Here is a 20,958-nt window from a genome sequence, read left to right as displayed (position 1 = left end):
ATTTGAACTAAATTCTTCGTTGCAGAACAAGAGATACTCGGTGCAGGTTCCTGCTGCTGCCGCTGCCCTGCCAGAGCCGTGCGCTGCCCTGGGAGCCCCCGCGTCCATAACGGAGCCCGAGCTCGCAAAAACACCCGGGGAAAACACAACCCAAGGCAAACGGGTGAGGCACGTCTCACTGGCTTCCTTTTAAATAAATGACACGCACATTTCAATGCAAGATTTAAGGGAACCAGAAGTACCTCAAAAATAAAAACCTGCTGAGAAAATGTTATTGTTTTTCAATATGATGGCCACTTGAAGACCTATTTTTAGGAACAACACTGTAGCGACTATTTCTAGTAGCTGTGCACAACATGCAGTGAACTTCGGGGAGAAACTAGTCGGAGATCTGCATTTGGAAAAAACATTTCCCTTGCAGAAGTGACCTTTCAACATGAATTCACAGTTACTTCTGGCAGTAAAATCTCGCCTTTCATTTTTACAAATACAAGCTTGCTGCTAGAACTGCCTGAGCATACAAACTGTGTATTTTCATTTGATGAGTTGTACTCTTCTAAGGAAAATACCCCACCAGAAGCTAGGAACAGGACAGAAGTTAGGAGAAAAAAACAACCAAAAAGGGAACAATAAGCACATGTGTTTCTGAAACTATCACGAGATTGTAATACTTGGGTCAATAATTACTTCCCTACACAGCGCCTAGCACGTAGGGTCACGGGGGAGTAATGCTTCTCACCCAGCTTCAGCTACCCAAGGGCACATTTGAGCACTTGTTTGGAGCCCACAGCAGACAGTGGAGAGAGAGAAGAGTTTCCTGATGGTGATTCACGCATGTCTAAGATGATGTCTGAGACAGTCAAGGGGGGAACCATGCCCCAGAGCTCCAAAGGGGGGTCACTAGATTTCTATCCCTTAGGCAGGCAAGGTAAAAGAGGACCTCGTCATGTTGAAAAGGGATAAAGCCCACCCTGGAAGATGCTAAACTACTAAAAAGTGACAGCAAGTTTCACATTTATTCATAGACATCATAGGTTTTGCTCTGTAATTTTCACAGATTTAAAACGGAGAGTTCGGCGCCACTTTCTGTTTTAACAAACATTTATCTTTGTTAGATGACTGTTAAAACATCTTAATTTCCACGTGCATTTTCTGTCCCATGGGGACTTAAAAAAATACCATTCTTAGTTGATTGAGTGAGGTTTCTCTCTCCGTTTTGTTTTTTGTTTTTTTGTTGTTTTTTTTTTTTTGTTTTTTTTTATTAACCCTCCGTCTGCTGGGAATGGTGCTTCCTCTTGTTAACCACCAACGCTGACACCTGGTGCTACACAACAGCAGTTCAAGTCCACAGCTCTTCATGCAAAGTGGTTAACCACAACTTATGCCAACAGGAAAAAGATGAAATAATCGCATTTGGGAGGGAAGGGAGAGATGGGAAATTAGAGACACTGAAAGATGAAATGACAGTGGGTACAGCCATACAAATACCTTAGGGCAAACTGTGCAAGACCGTAGGTCTTCAAGGATAACTGTCCAAATCCATGTTCTTTATTGTGATACCGAATGGATGGTTCACACTCACCTCCCCAAGGTGAAAACTGCCATGAACTATCTGGTACTTGGTAGTCTAAATTTGGCACGGGTATGAAAGAAGTTCATGCAGACCACAGTCTGCAAAACCACAGTCTAATTTACATCATGCTAACATGCTTGTGTACTAATACACCAAATAACTTCTGTCCTACCTTGTGGAATAGAAGATCTTCATACACTTGGAAGAATTGAGTAATGATGGTTTTATAGCTCTGTAATTAACTGCAGAGCTCACAACAGGCCAATGGCAAGATCCAATGGCAAGATCCAACAGCAAAGCACCTTTCAGCGAAGGTTATATAGTTATACAAAGACCTCAAACACTTGGACTTGAGATTTTTCTGCAGGGGGTGGGGGACAGTTGGAGAAGGTTTTTTTAAAAAAAAAAAAGCAGTAGTATTAATGCTGCAATATTCTTCTTTAGCAACATCAGCAACTGGGTGACGACAGAGATCTGCTAGAAGGTCCTAGAGAAGTTTGTTGAGATTGTTGAAACTTCTGTGCAGATTTGAATCTTCAAGAAAATTCTACTGTCTCTACGACATTAGTCAGCCATTATCATGAAATAAATGTGGAGTATTGCCAAATGTCTCAGATCATTTAAAAAAACATGGTTACAATTCCCTTCCTTTGCCTCTGTTGGCTCCCATGGTGCCAGCAACACAGCGCCTCTGCGACCTACCACGGCATGTCTGCTCTGCAGGCTGCAACACCTCACACACAGAAAGACTCAAACTGACTTTAAATAAAACAACAATGGACACTGCAGCCTGCACCAAGAAGCAACTCAGCAGTGCTTTGGGCAGGCCTGAGAAGCTGCCAGGATCGAGTCTAGTCATACTGGGGCTAAACAGTTTCCAGTATCTCTATCCAGACACCACGGCGGACCACATCACTTATGCACTTGATATCTTCATAACTAAGCAGAAGAGCCTGCGTGAGTTCTTGCAAGACAGCAGAAAAGCACAAAGAACTTCATACTCCATGCAATAAATTGCTCTTGCATCCACTGACATGAAAGGCTGCAAGTACAAGATTTTCCTTTTATCTCTATATTAACAAAAAAGCCTGGCTCTGTAGACATGGGGTATATTGGGGCACATCTACTCTGTAGTCATTGCTGTCAGCGAGCTTTAACCAGGCCAGATAAGCATCACTGCCTGCGTAGGGATGCTGGTACAAGCGCAAAGCAAGCGAGGCTGCCCAAGCCCTGCCTCCAGGGAAGGATGGCTGCACACCAGGCTGCTGCTCTGAGCCGGCCGTACAGCGTTCGCTTGTGTGACAAAATGCCTAGGCAAAATGACCCCTCACTAACAAGCACCTCAAAGGATTAAGCACACCTTAGGGAGGCTATTTCGCAGGTAGTGCTGCGCAAGGCCGTGCCTCGGGCAGCTGTGCACTAAATTCACGCCCTGGCTTCCTCGCCAGAGCCGGCGTGCTGCGCGCGCGGGCACCTCCGACGGCCTGGCCCACAGCTTGGCCATTCTTCAACAACACACGGTAAATCCCGCACACGGTTCCAGGCAGAAATCAAAACCCGCTGCAGCCCACGAGAAGCAGAGGAAGGATGAGTTAGGTACATACATACCCACGAGGCAGCCAGAATTCCCAGCTATGACATATCTCAGTGGCAATAAGTAGCCAAGGAGTCGGCACTCTGGACCAGCAAAAAGGTAGTTCCTTGTCCCTCTTCTCAGGCATAGGATCAAAATGCATTAAGGTAAGCAGTACAGACACTGCTGCTACTATAAACTGTCCATTTCTGAGGCATTTGTCTAATCTGAACACTCACACATTAAGAAACAAGACAGTGAAGCCCCCTGTAGAAACAGCGCAGTTCAGGCTTTTTAGAAATTCATCTCAGCTTTCTGTTTTATTGGCCATTTTTTTTAAAAGAGGGAATAATATCTTATCAACTGACATGAGCTAAAAGGAGAATAAAAAAAAGATTAACAATTTCAGTCTGGAATAAGAGAGTTTTGAAGCAAGGGCATGAAAATTTAAAGGTTTTGGGGTGGGGATAAAGAAAAGAATTTACAAGGCTTATTTTGTGAACCCGGAGGGTTAATTTATCATGGAGTAAGTCTGGAACTTGAAAAGCAAAAAATGCTTTATTGGCTTTGAAGGTCAGATAACTGTGTTATACCATATTCAATAGGTTAAGGTTCCAAGGGTCTACAGGGCTGCATGACAATTGCAGGAATCCTTATAAAGTCTAGTTTATACCTTTATCGTTAATAGCTTTCTAATCCTTTACCACAAATTTATAGCTTAGAAATGGCAACACATCTTAAAGATTAAAGGTATGTGACAAACAGTTCATGTCCTTTAATAATCAAATCACATAGCTTAGATTGGGGGCTTATCAGGCTTTTTCCTACTCTATGGTTTCATAGGTAGAGAATACTTTATATCCCTATTACATGAGTGATGAATGGGACCATTGGTTATGGGCTGTTATTTGCTTGGCTGTAGTCAATATGTTTTCTTTGGACAGGGACTTCAGTGATTTATTTCTCTTTTGGCCTTATCACTTATTAACTCAGGGCAGACAGAAACAGCCAAGGCTGTGAATAAGGACTAGTGCCCATTTAGACTTCTAATATCAGAGAAAATATTCTTTTTAATGATCCAGCTACCCTTTGCTGCGTAGACTCTGATTGCACTTCCCTCTAACTAGAAAATAAAGGTCATATTTCTTGGAAAGTGTATACATAAAATATGCAAAATAATATGTTTCCTTCACAGCCAGCTTTATCCTGACGGTTGCTGTAATTGCTTTCATTTTGCAGCTGTCCTACAGGTACACTGCACACTTTTAGCGATTGTTTTTTGCAGTGTGTTATGGCACTGCCAGTGTTTAAGAAATGCTAAAGATATGAGGGTTCTGTGTTCCTATTAGCATAAAAAAGGGATTTTCCAGTCTACCTCCACTGCCTCCTCGCTGTCTGGAAACACGCTTTTCCCTACAATCAATTAGGATCCTTCCTCCCAGCTTCCTTTCCTGAATTTCTGCAAACCAAACCAACAACCCTAATATTCATAATATTCAACCCTGATAACTGGCACTTCACTCCACTGGGCACGTCCTAAAAAACTTCAAAACCACCACTTCCGTAACAGCATTCATCCCCAAGCACACCACCAAATAACAAAGACTGAAGTGATTTCATCTAGGAAAGCTTGTTCTAAAACGATTGCAACCTTTTTATTTTTCCCCCTAAAAATTTCCAGACAGGCCAGGCAGACCAGGCGTTACCCCTGACTCAGCAGAGCAACTTAGTTAATGGACTGGAACTTAGAAAGGGCCAGGTTCAAGCTTAAACTCAAACAGAGATTTCCTGAGGGCAACTTTCCTTTTCAAAGGCAGGTAACACCCAAGATCATATCACTGATGTGGGTGCTTGGAGGGAGACACTGCAACAATCTGTCCCTTGTTTTCCCATCTGTATTTTACCTGCGTGCACCCCCGACCCAGCAGTGGTGCCACGAGGACCCAGTTCTTCAGGGACTATGGCAAACTCCTACAGTAGCAGAAAGCCCCGTGTACAGCTTAACTTCTTCAGCCCAACGCACCACCCCAAAGACAGGTCCATCTCTGAGCTCCACACACCGCCTGATGCCTCTGGTGTCCCCACAGTAACACAACGAGATGAAGGGGGAACCCAGTGGACTCTGCATTAGGACATTTTTCAGATAGCTGTTATGAGGGGTTTTCGCTTGTTTCCAGAGACATTAAATTCACCAGTAGAAGTCTACGTTTACAAAAGATTTAATTCCATTCTTCCTTACTTGACGGTGCTATAGTTAGGATTTACCATCTCTCCTCTGTAGAGTCTGAGATCAGGAACAGACTTTATACTGAGCGGCCAAAGCACAGGGCAACCTGCCGCGCAGGGCTCTCCTGCTTTTAAGAACAGACACCACCTCTTATTTTAAACTTTACACATTTCTTTGTATTGAGAGATTTTGTTCTGTCCTTCTGTAGCACTCTGTGACTATTTAACTTTGAGACATCTGATACTTTTTATTCTACCACTGCTATTAATATTTACTAGTGAAAGGCAGATAAAAACTGCTGTTAAAAACAAATGGCATTCATTTGCTAGCTACCAGATCTCAGAGCTGGTCACTCTTCTGGAGAAGTGATGTGCTCCATATTTCATTTCAGATTAATGATCGTCATATCTTTGAGGGTGAAGAATTTTATAAACACATCAGGATAAAGCCCAAGACAGCATCAGAGATTCTGGCTTTTTTATTTTATTTTTATTGTTCTGTTGATGGTGGCCTTCTCTCCTCATTTATACTAATCAGCTATTTAAGTGCTCATGATTTAATAATAAACACACATGAATGAGGCATTGTAAAACTAATGAGGTTGTGTATTACTGATGTTGAGAATAACTGCCACTGGGTTTTAACATTTCTCAGGAACTAAGAGATACACAGCGATGGGCAACGTTAGCTGGTGTAAGGGTAAAACTCTAGCTCACAGGGATCAAGAAAGGCTCCAGTGGGGCTACAGGAACCTCTTGACAGCCGGTCTGTCTCTTATCACAATTTCTTTTTAGTTCGGTTGTTTTTTTTGTTTGGTTGGGTTTTTTAAGTCTACAAACTCCAGAACTCTCCATTCTGAAAACCAATTGCTTCATTGATTATGTACCTTTTGAACTTTGCATAGTTATTGGTGCCTTCTTGAATGCAGAAAATTTTCCTTGCTGAGGAATCACTGAATTTTACTAGGCTGGAAACTTTAGGGACTGGAGAGCACCCTTTAAGTAGTTCCAGTTCTGACCAGACCTGTGGGCATGACTTAAACCTCTGTTTCTAGCGCTATGGACTGAAATTCTAAATGACGACGGGCAATTTTTGGTCTCTTACTCTTGGAGGTATTTGTCTTAATAAATGAAAAGAGAATGATTCTCAGAAGATGATGACCCATGTGCTTCTGCAAATTAAACCTTTTAAAGATAAAAACCTGAAAATGAAGCCACCTAAACCCAAAGCTTTCAGAAATGTTACCCAAATCATCTGTGATCTGCAAGGCTCTTCCTGTTTGTACACAGACTCAAATGTTTTCAGAAGTAAATAAAGGGTGAAATGAGGATGGAGCAGGGATTTTTCCACATCAGGCTATTTCCTCTTTGTAGCAACTAGGGGACCGAAAAGTTCTCTGAGAAGCCCTATGACATTTCAGAGAAAGAGGCAGTTTCCCAGAAATTCTGCAAATATCCTGGCCTTCACAGTGCTAGCATTTCTACATCACCCTACACACAACGGCCCAAAAGCGTAACGCCAACACCGGTCAGTCTTGGCTGTGCTCCACTCTGACCTTCTCAGCCTTCGTCACAATTTTCCTGGAGGATCAGGGCTCAGCATCCGTGTTATTCCCACCGCACAGGAACCCCTGTGCGTCTACGCCGACCCTGCATCCACCCATTCCTGCCAGCAGCACTTCTAGAGACAGACACGTCCCACAGCTTCTAACAAACCCCAAATGAACTGGGGGGGGGACTTGCCCGTTTCTCTAGGTACCCTGTCAGCACACAAATGGTTTAGCCCAAAGCTTCCCTGCAAGACTAACGCAAATGAAAAGGGTCCCTAAATTCCAACCTGTACCCAACCATGTAACCAATTTTCAAAAAAAAGGAACACTATTTGGGGTACTGCTCAGCCAAGACTCTGAATTACCCCCACGTTGTATACATAACCTTAGTGACAAAGCCATATACTTCTGGCCCCTGGGCAGTCCTTTGCTCTACTTTGGGAACAAAAGCACAAAACCTTAAACTGAGCAGGTGGTAGAAGACACAGCATAATGCATTTTTATGGACCTTCCATATGTCCTTTCCAATATGCAGTGAGATAAATTCTCCTTTCACTTACGTTCATGCAGTCCAATTCAAATCTCACTGTTTAGTACCACAGCAAAATTCATCTGTGAAAATCATGCTGTCCACGATGCATCCATTTTTTAGAATTAAAACAAAACAAAGAGAATCTCAAAGGCCTGTCCAGGTCTCACAAATTCATGCCAATTCTCATTCCTTATTTAACTCAACCATATATGCCCTGAGTCGCCCCGGCATAAACGCCTACGGATTTGTATCCCTAACGCTTTTTTCCTTTATCTCAGTTTCTCCAGTCCTACATTAATGGTAGCGACACGTACCTGAGTCCTAAGTTGTGCCATGAAGCTCAATTCATTCCGTGCTCTTCAATACCAGAAGAGACTTACAGATGAAGGGTGCCACAGGGAAATACTGACCGGCACGTTTGGGTGTTTCTGTGTGCAATAGGGACCTTCAATATTATTCCAAAATGAACACACAGGCGAGATGTGTTCAGACTTCTGTATTTCTAATAACGTTCTCTCAGGAATGTCAAAGCTTAAAATCTGAGAAATAATTGCTCTGTAAGTGTATGCTAACGGCTTGCTTTACAGATGGAAAATAAAAAACTTATGTTTTCTTGTAAGCACAGGGTTGACGCTGGTTTCTTTCTTCCAAAAATACTTGGAAAAGTCAGGATTTCTCTGTATATATGTGACCTTGATTCCTAGATGGCACATGGACTACTTAGAGATCATGTTACTAAGTTATTTGCAGTTAAAGAGGAAAAAAAGGCTAAAATTAATGGGTCACTGGGTATTTTCTTCTGAGAACTTAAGTACTTAACAGTAAGAAAAAAACAGTTTACAGCCAGGTGGCTTGAGGGGATATTTTGTTGAACACTGATTAAAAATAATTTCTTCTAAATGAGACCTGACCACAAAATGGGACCATTAACGAGCAGGGACATTCTCACCAGAAAGGAAACTACGCTTGATCGACTCCTGCACCGCCCACAAACCCCAGGTCTTTTTCTCTCTCTCTCACACACTCTCTTTTATTTTTCTTCCCCTTTTTCTCCTCTCCCCTTTTCTTGTACTTAATAGCAGGGTAAATAAGCAGCAAGTGATGCTGAAATGTTTTCGGCCAAAAACAGAGGCCAAACTCCTCTGAGAAAACATTTGGCCTCTGTGGTTTTGTAATATGTTCCAGAACACTGAGTTCACTGAAGAACATTGTGAAAAACTCCCATCGGCTGCAGTGATGCTGGGGAATGTTACTGTATCCCAACTTCCAATTGGTCCATTTCCTGCAGGCCTTGTTAAAAAAAAAAAAGAAAAAAAATAGCGCTATGTGGGAGTTAAAACAAGTTCTCATGGGAAAAATGAATGGCAAGAAATTCTAGCTTTAAAAGAAACAGCTAATCTGCTAGTTTGATTGTTCTTCAAAACTTACAATGAACCAATAATCCTAATTAAAAACACTTGGCCTAGTTCTCTAAAGCATCATAGCTTTTTCTATGCTTCGTTTGTACACACCATAGACTATTAGTTTTTTTCTAGTGCTCACTAACAAAGTGCTGACTTTGTTGGGATGGCTGAGCTAATTTCGTGAACTCAGTGTGAAACCTTAGCTAAACAAAATTGTGGTAATTTTCCTTAATTTGTAAAAGTGATTGGAGTGCAAACAAAATTTTCCTCTTGGGTCAATCCTATAATTTTCAATTAACTAAAACTAATCGGCAGGCGTGTACTGAACCTGCATTTTGTTTAAAGGGCTGGAAGGCACTTCTGAAGGTCAGGATGCATTAATTGTTTTTATTTTAGTTTCATTTAGTCCTTTTTAAAAAGCCACATTTAAGTTCAGGCTGCCTCTAAGAGGAAAATGCAAATTGTGTGAGGTACGATTTCAGGCACAATAGCTTTTCTGGATCTACCGTAACTCCATAAAAGCTGCATAAGTAAGAGAATTGGCCGTGGATCGGATCACCTTTGATTTTGTCATTGTTGTTTAGTATTTTGTAGCTTTCATTTATTGAATGAAAAATAATGTGTTTTAAACACTAACCTGAAAATCCATATATGGAAACACCCTCCCTACTGGGACACCTTATTTCCACATTCAGCCATCTGCTCCTGGGCAGACAGGCTAAATTGCCGCCCTCCTTTTTACTGGAAAAGCTAATTAATGATGATCTGAAAAGCAAAACCAAAATGGGTCCAAGACATTTCTACATTTAAAGCCCAAAAGGAAGTCCCCGAAAATTTCTTCACAAAGTCGAGGGGGGGAAGGTTTCCTCCCTTTCTTCTTCTGCCTGCGTACTTGCCGTTTCACCAGTCCAAAACGCAGCCACCCCAGTGGCTTGACAACAAGCAGGACAGCACAACTCACTGTCAGTAAGGAAGTGAGAAGGGAAAGGATCCGTGGTCAAACTGTCCAGAGCTCTGTCTGGCACTTTCATGTGGTAGACGCTGGCAATTTGCACCAGCTGTCAATTTGACCCTTTGCTTTTGCTTTTTCCTCTGTTCCAACACATTCACACCCTAAATAATTTTTTGGATATGGGGTGTTATTGTCCAATATATGAATTTCCCACACATTGTTGAAATCATAATGCTCATAATAAATACCCACAGCCTCCACAAGCGCCTGCTGCTCAGCCAGCAAGGTGATACACGTACGCTTTAAGACCCAGTTTAAAGAAACGCAGTGCATAATCCCAACTGGGGGAGAGGGTATTTGAAAAAGACAACAAAGCTTTATAAGGCACCTTTGTTCAACTTGCTCAGTGTTAAGAAAAATCAAATGAGAGCTTTGTCGGAGCACAGAAGTCTCTCCTCTGCTTTGAGGCCCTGTGTGTCCCTTCACACTTGGAGCAATATATGTGCCCAGTGTAATTCAGAACGCCTCATAGCCACAAGTATTTATGATATATCTTATTCTTAAAGTTTCGTGGGCAATCGAGAATGGGGAAAGGAATTGCACTGGGTTGTGATGAACCATGGTTCAGGCAAACAGTTACAGAAGTAGTCCTGCCTGAATATGTCGAAGAAGCACGTAAAAGGACAAGCACATCAAGACCTGGGCCAAGCCATTTATTCTTGGAGCATGCACACCTTCCAAGGAATCAATGACACACATTCTTTTTAAAACGTTAGGCTGCTGCTTGATTTATTTCCCAGGCCGTTCTTATCACTACTGACCGTGGTTTAACACTGACAGCACCTGCAATGTCCAAGCGTGTTTTTTTGTTAATTCTTCACGCCAAACCACTGGACTTAGTGGTCTCAGTGTGGGATGCCACCCCAAAGCAGACTGCAATCACTATGTCTGTAGCATCGGCTGGGATGAAAGCTACTTAGCACCCCTGGAAGTCAGAGACACGTACATTATGGTGAGATGGGCAGGCAAACGGGCTGCTGCTTTGAACACCTGCAGCACTTGCAAGACAACGTGTGATACAGATATTTAGCAAGACGCTTCTTGGAAGGCAGGCTGGTGATTGCACTAGTATGTCTGGCTCTTCATGCTCGCACTCTTCCTCTGTTAACGTTTAAGTACTGGAGTATCTGTTTCTCTCCTTCCTCCCCCCTCCTGGGTAAAGAGACGTCCCATTGTGAGGACAAACAAGCAAACAAAAATCCCACACCGGTGTGTTTCCAGATTCATCTCTACAGTCATCCGTTTGAAATCCAACCTTAAATTAGTACCTTCAATGACATGCTCAGCCAAAATAATAAAATACGGTACAGTTTTTAACGACGACAGGGGAAGCCCTAGCAAGTGTGACACATTGCCTGCCCTATTTCTCCACGTCATATCTAGTACTAAAGCATCCTTACCTGTGTAAATGAATCTTCCAGGCGTTCCCTTGCAAAACTGCTTGGACTTGTAGGACAATGTGACTTCTACAACCCCTGGGATATGTCGGGGAGGCGTCTGTACGCGGATGGCATGAGGAGTAATCAGCTAGAGGAAAACATCGAGAAGGGAGAAGAAAGGGAAAAAACGCACCGTTAGATGCTGAACACTTCTTTAATAACACTCTCCTCTCAGATCACAGTAAACAAGCTTTGAAACATGTAATTAACCTGTCAATGTTTGAATACAATCTTGATGTAATCCACACAAAAGCCAGTGACTACAATATTTACAAGCATTCTCCTTCTCAGCCGTAACAACATTATTTCTGTTTTCATACATGGCAGGCGCTTGCTTCCTAGTACGAACATGAGCCCCAGTTTAATGCAATAACTTCACCTTACGGCAGCAGGATGCCTCCGTTTGCTCTGGTGAACACTGGGGTCATGACAGTGCCCAACAGATCTGGCTGATGAATGGTAGGCAGTTACGTGCGTGAACACAGCACAGGACAAGCCCTGGCAGGCTTTTAAACCACTGGTCCCCGGCTGACTCGTGTACACTGCAAAAGCACCACGTGCTGCTGTTTTAATTTTCTATTCATTTTGTGGAGGTATCGCTAATTACTGCAGATATGCAAAGTCTGGCTTCCGAAGGATGCTGGATCTTCCCTTGCAAACGATCAGAGCAGTCAAAAGAGATACACCAAATATCTAACCATCACTCCCAGTTTGCCTTCACTGCAGCGACTGACACACATCTGAGACGGCTCCTGCAGGTGTGGATTTACACAGGATTAAGCGGACAAACTAAACTTTCTTGCTAATGGGGCTGGGGATCCTGATCCTCTTAACACAAAAGGCTGGGCTGGGTCAGTGCTGCACTTTCCAGGCTCTAGACAACGTTTGCTCTTTCAGAAATCTGGACTGGATTTAAAACATAGTCCCTGAAACTAATATTAGAGCCATCTAGGAGTTCACTAGTTCATGGCAGGTTAACTCAAACCTCTGCTGCACTCAAGCCACAGCATTGCTCTCACTGAAATGTCCTCTTCTCACTCGTTATGCTCCTTTAGAGAAAAATAGTAAAAAGAGGTACACAGAAAAGGTACACAGCAACCCAGATGCAGCTCTGGCACACGGATAATCCTCCTCTAAGTGACTGTGGCACATTACCACGCTTCTAGCGAGGCAAACAAGACCAAGGCCATAACCAGCCTTGACAGTGAGCAAAGCCACGGGCACCCTGTGCAGACAGTCAACTGCTCTACGCTGCCGCTTTAATCGTGTCCTGGATTAGGGGATACATTCCAATAGATTTATATTTTTTTCCTAAACAAAAAGCTAATTTTGTTCTTATTTTTACTAGAAACCAAGTATTTCCAAATTGTAGTAAGGTCCTACCAGAAAACCAGACTTTTAACCAGTTCTTTGTTTAGGGCACAGGACTAAAAAAGCGCAGAAGGAGAGTAATGTCTGTCAGAGCCAGCTGTGCTAATGAGGGAAACGGCATACGCAGTAAGAAGTTCTCCATATTTAAAACAAGAAAATTATTATTAAATCAAGTTGAAGATTAAAACCAAAACTACCAGCATCAAATGCTCCAAAGGTTATTCAGATCCACAGAAGTGAAAAGTCATATGTCATTTTAGGAATGATCATGAAGGAATTGATGCCTTCCTGTTTGAGAGCTCCAAAGAACATATTTTCAGGCTCTGCTTTGAAATCATGTGATTTAGAAATTTATTTATTTTTAAAAGAAACCTGCCTTTTTCTACATTACTCACTCTATCAACGGGGTAAAAAAAAACCAACAAAACCAAAACAACAACAACAAAACCCAAACCCAAACTTCCAAGGATTGGTTTCACTTAAATTGAGTTGTTTTACAGTTGAGCTGACCAGAGCCTAAGAGCCCAGGCCAATTCTCTACATGCCCTCCATAGCCAGCGGAGGCAGAAAGTGCTGCCAAACAGCAATTTATTTCCAGTGCTTCAGACACCTCTCACATTGGGATGAGCTTCTCTGGAAGCATCTACCTTCCTCCAGTGAACCGAGACGACAAGTTTAGGCTAGATGCTTAACTGTAGGCAGCCAAACACAGCTGAGAGAAATCCCATCCTCAAGTGGTTCTAGTTAACTGGGTGAACTGGCAAGATGAGAAAAGTTTCATGACATTTTTAGGGGGAAAACATTTGTAAAAACAGCCAAGGATTTTAATGGTAAAGGTTAACATGCTCGTCTTACTACATCAGCATGTGCCTTGCACCCCTCACCCCCATTCTGGCATGAGCTATACAGGCAGCTTCTGGTTGTATCTTTGAATTTCCCAGCATTTACTGGTCTGTCACCACTTTAATGTTCTTTAAACATAATTTGTGGCATTTTCCAATACTCATCTTCCCTGGTTCCCAAGAAATGTCTGACCTATTTATGGTCCATTGTTACAGAGAGCTGGGGAGAGTTAAGCAAGTTTCCTGGTTTGTTCTCCACAAACAGTTTGGTTTTCCTTTGTGCTCTGAAGTAAATAAGTTTAACTGTGTTTAAAACCACAAATATACAATAATGTCGCCCACACATTCCCAAAGGGTGAACATTATGTCTGAAGTCTTATGGTTTAGGGTACTCAGAATATATTTTACCCTCTCTTCTCTAGAACTAAAGCTTGGGAGGTAAACCAGGACAACACACGTGCCTTTTCCTTTTCCTCGTTAGCATCTGCCACTGACCGCTGCCAGGGACACAGTGGAAGGACCTTTGTTCTGGGTCAGCCTTCAGTTCCCATGCACACAGAAAGGAGCTGGCTAGCTCAGTTACGTACCAGTAGTCCCCGATACCGCTGTCCTACCAAGAAACTGTCTTTAAGGGCCAAACAATGCCACTGCGCTTCGAAACCTGAACCTGCCTCTGGTCTCAAACTCTGATTCCCTGGTGCTGCCGGGATCTGCGTTACAGACCGGGACCAGCTCTCTGAATTGCCCTAACTCCGTTTTGCAAATCCCAGTGACCCAACGGGTGCTAAACAGGTTTGGGTACCCCAGGCCCACCCACGGCAAGAGTAAACCTGCCGCTGACTTCAATAACTCCAGGATTACGGGATGTTTTCCTGTCTACGCTGTCAACCTGTGGCCTGACCTTGGGAATCCACTCCACCTTTTCCTAGCATGTTTTCTACTCTCACACTGACACAGCCCGTCCCTTCTTCAATGCACAGTCTGTCTCGTATTTGCACGTAAAGCATCTGGAAAAGGTGAGCTATCAGCATCAAGGGATATCAAAAGCGCAGACACCACTTGTGGAAATCTCTGAGCCCCAAACTGTTGGAGGCTGGCAGAGTGTTCTGGGGAAGCATCACGACATGCTCACCCCGCTGTTTTTACAGACGTCTGTCACTGCCCAGCACCAAACATAAGACGCCGAGCTAGACGAACCTCCATGTCTAACCCGCTGTGGCCGTGGTTCTAAGCTCAGGTGGGAACTCTTGGTGCATTAACAGACACCGTAACAACTCCAGCCACGACACGCCAAGAACTCAGAATTTGCAAATATGAGTTACATGCATTTCTGAACACACGTTTTTTAATGTAAATCTTGAGAAAGGCATTAACCTGTGATTTGGAGAAGAACCCACCAGCCAAAACCCTGGATCCAGCTTCCTCTCCCATTCCAGCATTTGGCTAACTGGGATATGGAGCTGGACATAGAATGAGTAACCGGGCCCTTTCTCCCAAGGAATTTTCAAGGGAATCAGTCTGATACTTGGCAACTGCACTAGCTGTTTGATATAAACTCTTACAAGTCAGTTGGGACATGCTGTGGATTGCATTAAAACCGGAGGTAGAGACCTTCAGAATGGAGGGAGGTGCGTGTCCTAAAAAATCCAAAACACATTTGGTTTGAGTGTGTACAACAAGCCTCCTTCTGTGGTTTGCTAATATATTCTAGACATTCTTGTGTGATACAGCATCATCTCACACTCTGCTCAGAGTGCCAGGTTACTTTCTTTTTTTAAAAGTGACATTTTATAAGGAGATGTCATTAATCTGAGTCACTAGTTTATTTTTGCATGCTTGAGCTCTGGTTTGTGGCTAGGGAAATGGTGACAATCAGTCATAAATTTAACTTGGACTCTGTGTGAAGAGGACCATTAGGACAGGAATGAAGAAAAATCCCACCAACTGAAGGTAATGACAGCTTTCAGTGAGAACAGGACCCTTAAGATACCTGTATTATTTTTAAAAATGACCAGTGACTTTGCATGCCTCAATTCTGGGGATCCAGATGCTGCTTAATAAGTCTTGGTTTTCAAAAAGAGGGTGCCTGCTCATTTTTTAAAAATGAGTCAGACCTCCAAAATAAGCACTCAAAAACAGAGACTTCCAAAATCAATAATAAACATAAAAAGCAAAATAAAAAACCGTGCCACAGAATTTGATTCAGCAGCATTAAAAAAAAAAGAAAACCGAAAACGCCAAACCGAAAAATCATCCTCTGTTTTTGTGCTGTACAAAGGTGAAAGAACTGATGTTTTAGTGCTTCATCTTTTCTTAATATAAAAGAAAACGGAGTTGTTTCCAGCTGACTCTGTACAGCTGGAGGAATGTTCTTGGCAGGAAAATGTTTGAAGAAATAGTTCATTTTGAGCAAATATTGTGGAATATTTATAAGAAACTAATTTTGTCTTCACAATCATGTATTTGCCCTGAAACTCGACTCTCGAGTTTCAGCCCCTCAATAAGAGAGAGAAACAACAGAGGGCTTCTATCAGCAGCTCAGATCTGGAATATTTGCAACACCACCGAGAGCCACAATGCTGGGTAAAAACCTGCAAATACCAGCTCCGTCTGCTTGTGGACAGGACAAAGAGGAAGGCAGAGACTATCTGGCAAACAAAGTGTTTGCTGGGAGTTGTCCGTCCAGGTCCAGCACGTGCACACCACACACCGATGCCGTTCTTTCGCGTCAGTGATGAAAGTCCCTTCAAAAAAAGGCATTAAATGGCCCGTTTTGCTGTACTCTAAAAATATCAAGGGCTTTTAAAGTCATTTTTATAAAGTAATAAGGGAGTTAAGGATTAATTGAACCTACTGGCTTAGGGTATCTGCATTTCTGCACAAAATTAATGTGACAAATTAAGTTTTTATTTAGTTCTCTCTGGCTGAGAAAGGTTGTAATTATGTTAGAGTGTTTACAGCTAAAATATATGTTTAAATAATAAATATGTGTTTCAGAAACCATTTTAAATCTCCTTTTTTAACACAGTCAACTCCATTTCAAGCATATAAATATTTCAATTACAAAACTTGAATACATGTAAAATAAATTAAAAATATATTATTTACATTTCAAATTATTTATAACATATGCTGCTTGACAGCAACAAATCCGCCCTTAAAATGAACAATGGGGGTTTTTTTGGCTTTGAACTTTGCTTCTGAACTGTGGTAGGATTTATATTTTAAATATCCATGCATCTCAGGTACTTACATGGATTTTGCTATAATAAAATCTGAGTAATATAGGACCTTCACGATAATTATCTTCGCAGCACCTCTCCAAAGAAGGTGACTAATCTTATTACTATGTTAGAGAAAGGGAATTGAACTCTAAGCAGATTATGTGATTTGCCCAAGGTCCCATGCAAAGTCCGTGGCAAAATGATCCTTAATTTAAATATTAGACTTCATCCCTCAAACCACCTGCAATCATAACTGAAAGTGAAGCTAGAAAAACCCATGCGAAAATGCTCGGCAAGACTCACTCTTTTTCTTCCATTTCCTATCTAGTTTTGCTTTGGATTTTCTGCAGCTCAGTTAAAATCATGTTTTCTTTGGATCTGTGAAGCAACAGAATGAACTTGAAGATTCTTCTTGAATGCGATGGTTTGCTCACAACCGGGCCTGCCTGGCAACGCAGGACGAACCTGCTCCAGGTTTGAAACGGTTCTGAAATTCAGATCGACAGTTCAATTCTACACCCTATTGAAGTAAAAGAAAAATATTCTTCCTGGGTACTGAAAATGCACTAGACATTTTTAGAAATGAGAAGGCAAATGCAAAAACTGATTTTGTACTACATAGGTGGCTAGTATGTGTCATGTGAACTATTTATAGATCACTATTATTTAGGGATCACTCAGACAGCTCATCCATTTCTGCACTTGTTTATCGTGTTTGTCTGCTTCTTTTAGAAACCATTTCTTTTCCCCTATCGGAGTTTTTATTGCTCTCATAGGTTATGAAACTGAGAATCAGTTCTGTAACGGAGAGACAGTGAAACAGTTTTCGCTCAAAGCCAACTCGCAGCCCATCGTAGCACCCACCGCAAACAGGCTGACTTTGGTCTGGACCCCCGCTAACATTATTAATTTTATGACAAGGCCTTGCAACCATCAGCAACAATGTTTTGACCATTTCTCCTGAGATTAGGAATTGCCAATTAATAGCTTCCACTAATAAATAGAATCAAGTTTTACAATGGAAGATCCAATTCTGCGGTACCAAAATCAGAGCGCTTTCCTCCCAGCCTCTTCACCTTTCCCTGTTAAATGTCTGTAGCCATAATGGTTTCAATCCTAACACACAAAATGCTTACACGGGACCCAGGGGGCACTTTCATGATCACATAAGGGCTTTAGAATAGGGCTCATTTAATATATCTCCTTTTCTGGAATGCCCTTTCATCCACACTCGTCCTCAAGTGGAAGGATGGGAGAGAGAGAGAGAGAGAACAGTGAAGCCCATGAAGGACATTAGAGGATACTCTTTGTATGGAAAAAATGCTGCCATATGTGCAACGGAATCAGTAGGGGGAATGTGCTGGATATGAATTAAGCAATAATGTTAATATTTATACGATACAAGGCAAAGCATCAGAAGATCCTTACATCACTGGGTAAGCACTGTATAGCTATTTCGGAGATGTTTTGTCTGTTAGCGTGTTTATTTCAGTATTAAAATCATGAAAATAACAAATATCTTATAAAACCGCCAAAATGCTTTTGAAAAATCATACATGCAAAATGTAAACCTTTCCTCGGAGTTGCTCTCCTGTCCTGGCGAAGGCCATGGGGGCTCTGCCCCAACCTCTGTGGCCCTGCGCACTGTGCCAGTGGCCGTTCGGGTGATGCTGCCAGGGTTTTAACTTTCCACAGGCTTTTGGGAAATATCAGACCCCGTGTTTAATTATGTGCCAGGAGAAGAGAGGATTTAGGAAACTGGGAGGAACAGCAAAATTGGATGAGAAACAAGAAAAGGGTTACTGTGAAACTACAGCGGCTCCCACTAGGTATGATGAGTCCGTGCCTTCCACTGCAGCTACAATACTGTGTATCCGGTTCCCATGATGCGGATGGTACTTATACACCAAGCACCTAAACTTGAAGGATATGCTGTTCAGAGGCGCTGAATTTCTGCAATCTCCACCTCGTTGAGCTGCAGCTACAAGCAGCCAGTTTCCCCGGAAAGCAGGATCACCTAAACGCTTGTTTCCTGTGGGCCCTCAGCGATTGTAGTGCTAAATGCAGAATTATTCACACAGGCATTTATCCTTCCCTTTTCTTGGAATAAAAGGCACTGAGTTAAATTCTGGGCCAGTGAGAGGAGATGCAAATCCCCTGGCTATAATGGATTTCTGCCACAGGTAAATTTGTCTAATTATTTTCATAAAACTGAATGAGGAAAGGATTCACATCTCAACATTTGTTGCTGATTTAGCATGTGGCATAAAAAAGAGGACAGGCTGGCTGTAAGCTAGACAAAGCTATTAGACATTACCGTTCAGACAACACCTACCTCACTCCAAACCAGCATGGTGCCGAATATGACCTGTAACCCATCAAAGAAATTGTCTCCTATGATGATGACAGTGGCACCTCCTGTAGTCCATCCTTCACTTGGACTGATGGCTTTGATACATGGTGTAGCTGCTTTTCAACACACATGAAAAAGAGAAGTATTCTGCTGTTAGAACCGGATTTTAATGATAGAAGACTTGAGAAAAATAAAATAAAAGGAGCTTTCATTTTCCCCCTTACTAACACAAAGATTTCAGCAATCACATTCTTTCTAGTACATGTGCATGACCTCAAACTGTATCTTTGGAAGCATTTTTTCTCAATTAATTTCTGTTTGGTTTTGTTACGTGCATTGAAAAAATTAACTTCTTTAAGCCTACATTAACAAAAAAATCACAGCACGATGGGCAGAGACCAATTGGAAATCAGGACAAATCCCTACCTTTATTCAATATGAAACACGCAATACCTGAGTTAATAAAACAATCTCCAGTGAGCTTGCTTTATTATCCATCATAATCTAAATTCATCAAGGAAACTCCTATAAATATTATGGAAAATATTGGCTAAATAAAAAAGAGTGTAACCCTCAGCATTTCTTTAAGTATTCTGCAATCAGATCCAGGTTACTCTAGTATTAAACCACCCTGCCATGCTTAACGCTTTGGCTACTACAAACAAAAACCCAAAAACCAAAACCTATAACCCTGCCACCTAGTCAGTGCAGTTACGTTACATCTACTGGATAACGAAGCAGCTTGTGCAATGCACTCTGACATACTCGTCGAGGCTTTCACTAGCCGCTTTCCTGGCACCATATCTACTAAGTGCCTCCTGAGAGGATGCTGAAATCTCAAGCGCTGCTCAAAGTAGTAAGTTCAAATCCTGGTGCAAGATCTTCTGGTTTAAGACCATCTAAGCAGAAGCACGCTCAACTTTATATATTGATGAGATAGGGCAATATAAACATCCACATATCGATTCTCCTCCTCTGCAGTACTGGAGTATACCAGAATTTAACTCTGCTGAAGCAAGAGGAACAACATTACTGCAAAAACAACCTGAATAAGACAAAAAGCCCTAGGTAACTCAGCTGCGGAGTCTCAGGGTGGTCATACAGGTTGATGAAAAGAAGCAACTCCGTCCCAAATGCCACCAGCTTCTCCTTGCTAATACAGCATGAGATGAAAATATGACACCATACCATTAGATAAAATTTTAAGTAAAGTGGGTACCTCAACAATTTCATTAGCCATGAAAAACTGATTCCAGCAAAATTCCACCAGTCAACCTCAATGTTGAAAAGAAAGATTCTTTCCTTTAGATGTGAACCCAGTCCTCAGCAGAGAGAAGAGGCTGGCTCCACTGCAAACACATGAAGGGCTGCCACTGCCCACATGGCTTCTGCAACGTCAATCAGGTATCAATCAGCAGGACTTCATTAGCTGCATATATATATATATGCATATATACATATATATATATGCGCATATATACCTCTTCTTTTAGGGTTGCTGGCATCTGGCTGTGAATTGCTACTCGGCCAAAAGGCTGGCTGAGCTGTTGACTTGGTTTGTAACTTTGAGTATTTGATGACGTACTCAAGGGAGGGCACTCAGGCACTTCATCAGGTAAGGATTTACTAGGAAGACAGGAGTGTGAAAGCCGCCCACATGTTAGCACCATCCAGACAACACCCTTGCACCCACAAGTCACCTAATGTGGCTGTGTAGTGGCACAGCCCCTGCCCTACATTCTTCTAAAATAAAGACAGTAAATTAATTCATTCACAGAAGCCTACTTAAAATGCTCCAGACATAAAGCGCTGAAGAGACAGGCTTCTTTACGATTATTTAGTGAAGTTCTGTTTGGTTGG

General features: G+C 42.1%; 1 protein-coding gene across 12 annotated transcripts in view; it reads right to left on the bottom strand.

Annotated features, from left to right (window-relative positions):
• EBF1 (EBF transcription factor 1) overlaps positions 1 to 20,958 on the bottom strand; it is a 298,786-nt gene that overhangs the window by 55,725 nt on the left and 222,103 nt on the right. For 8 of the 12 annotated variants that reach the window (XM_054217556.1, XM_054217563.1, XM_054217557.1 and 5 more), the window contains 2 exons: positions 19,081 to 19,214; positions 11,270 to 11,396 (listed from right to left, as the gene is read on the bottom strand). In XM_054217556.1, the coding sequence (XP_054073531.1) occupies positions 11,270 to 11,396; positions 19,081 to 19,214 (261 nt within the window). The remainder of the gene's footprint in view (positions 1 to 11,269; positions 11,397 to 19,080; positions 19,215 to 20,958) is intronic. The other 4 variants (XM_054217568.1, XM_054217566.1, XM_054217560.1 and 1 more) reach the window with 1 other exon arrangement.

This window comes from Rissa tridactyla, chromosome 11 (assembly GCF_028500815.1).
Source record: "Rissa tridactyla isolate bRisTri1 chromosome 11, bRisTri1.patW.cur.20221130, whole genome shotgun sequence".
Taxonomy (NCBI): Eukaryota; Metazoa; Chordata; class Aves; order Charadriiformes; family Laridae; genus Rissa; species Rissa tridactyla.
This window is presented reverse-complemented; position numbering and strand designations above follow the sequence as displayed.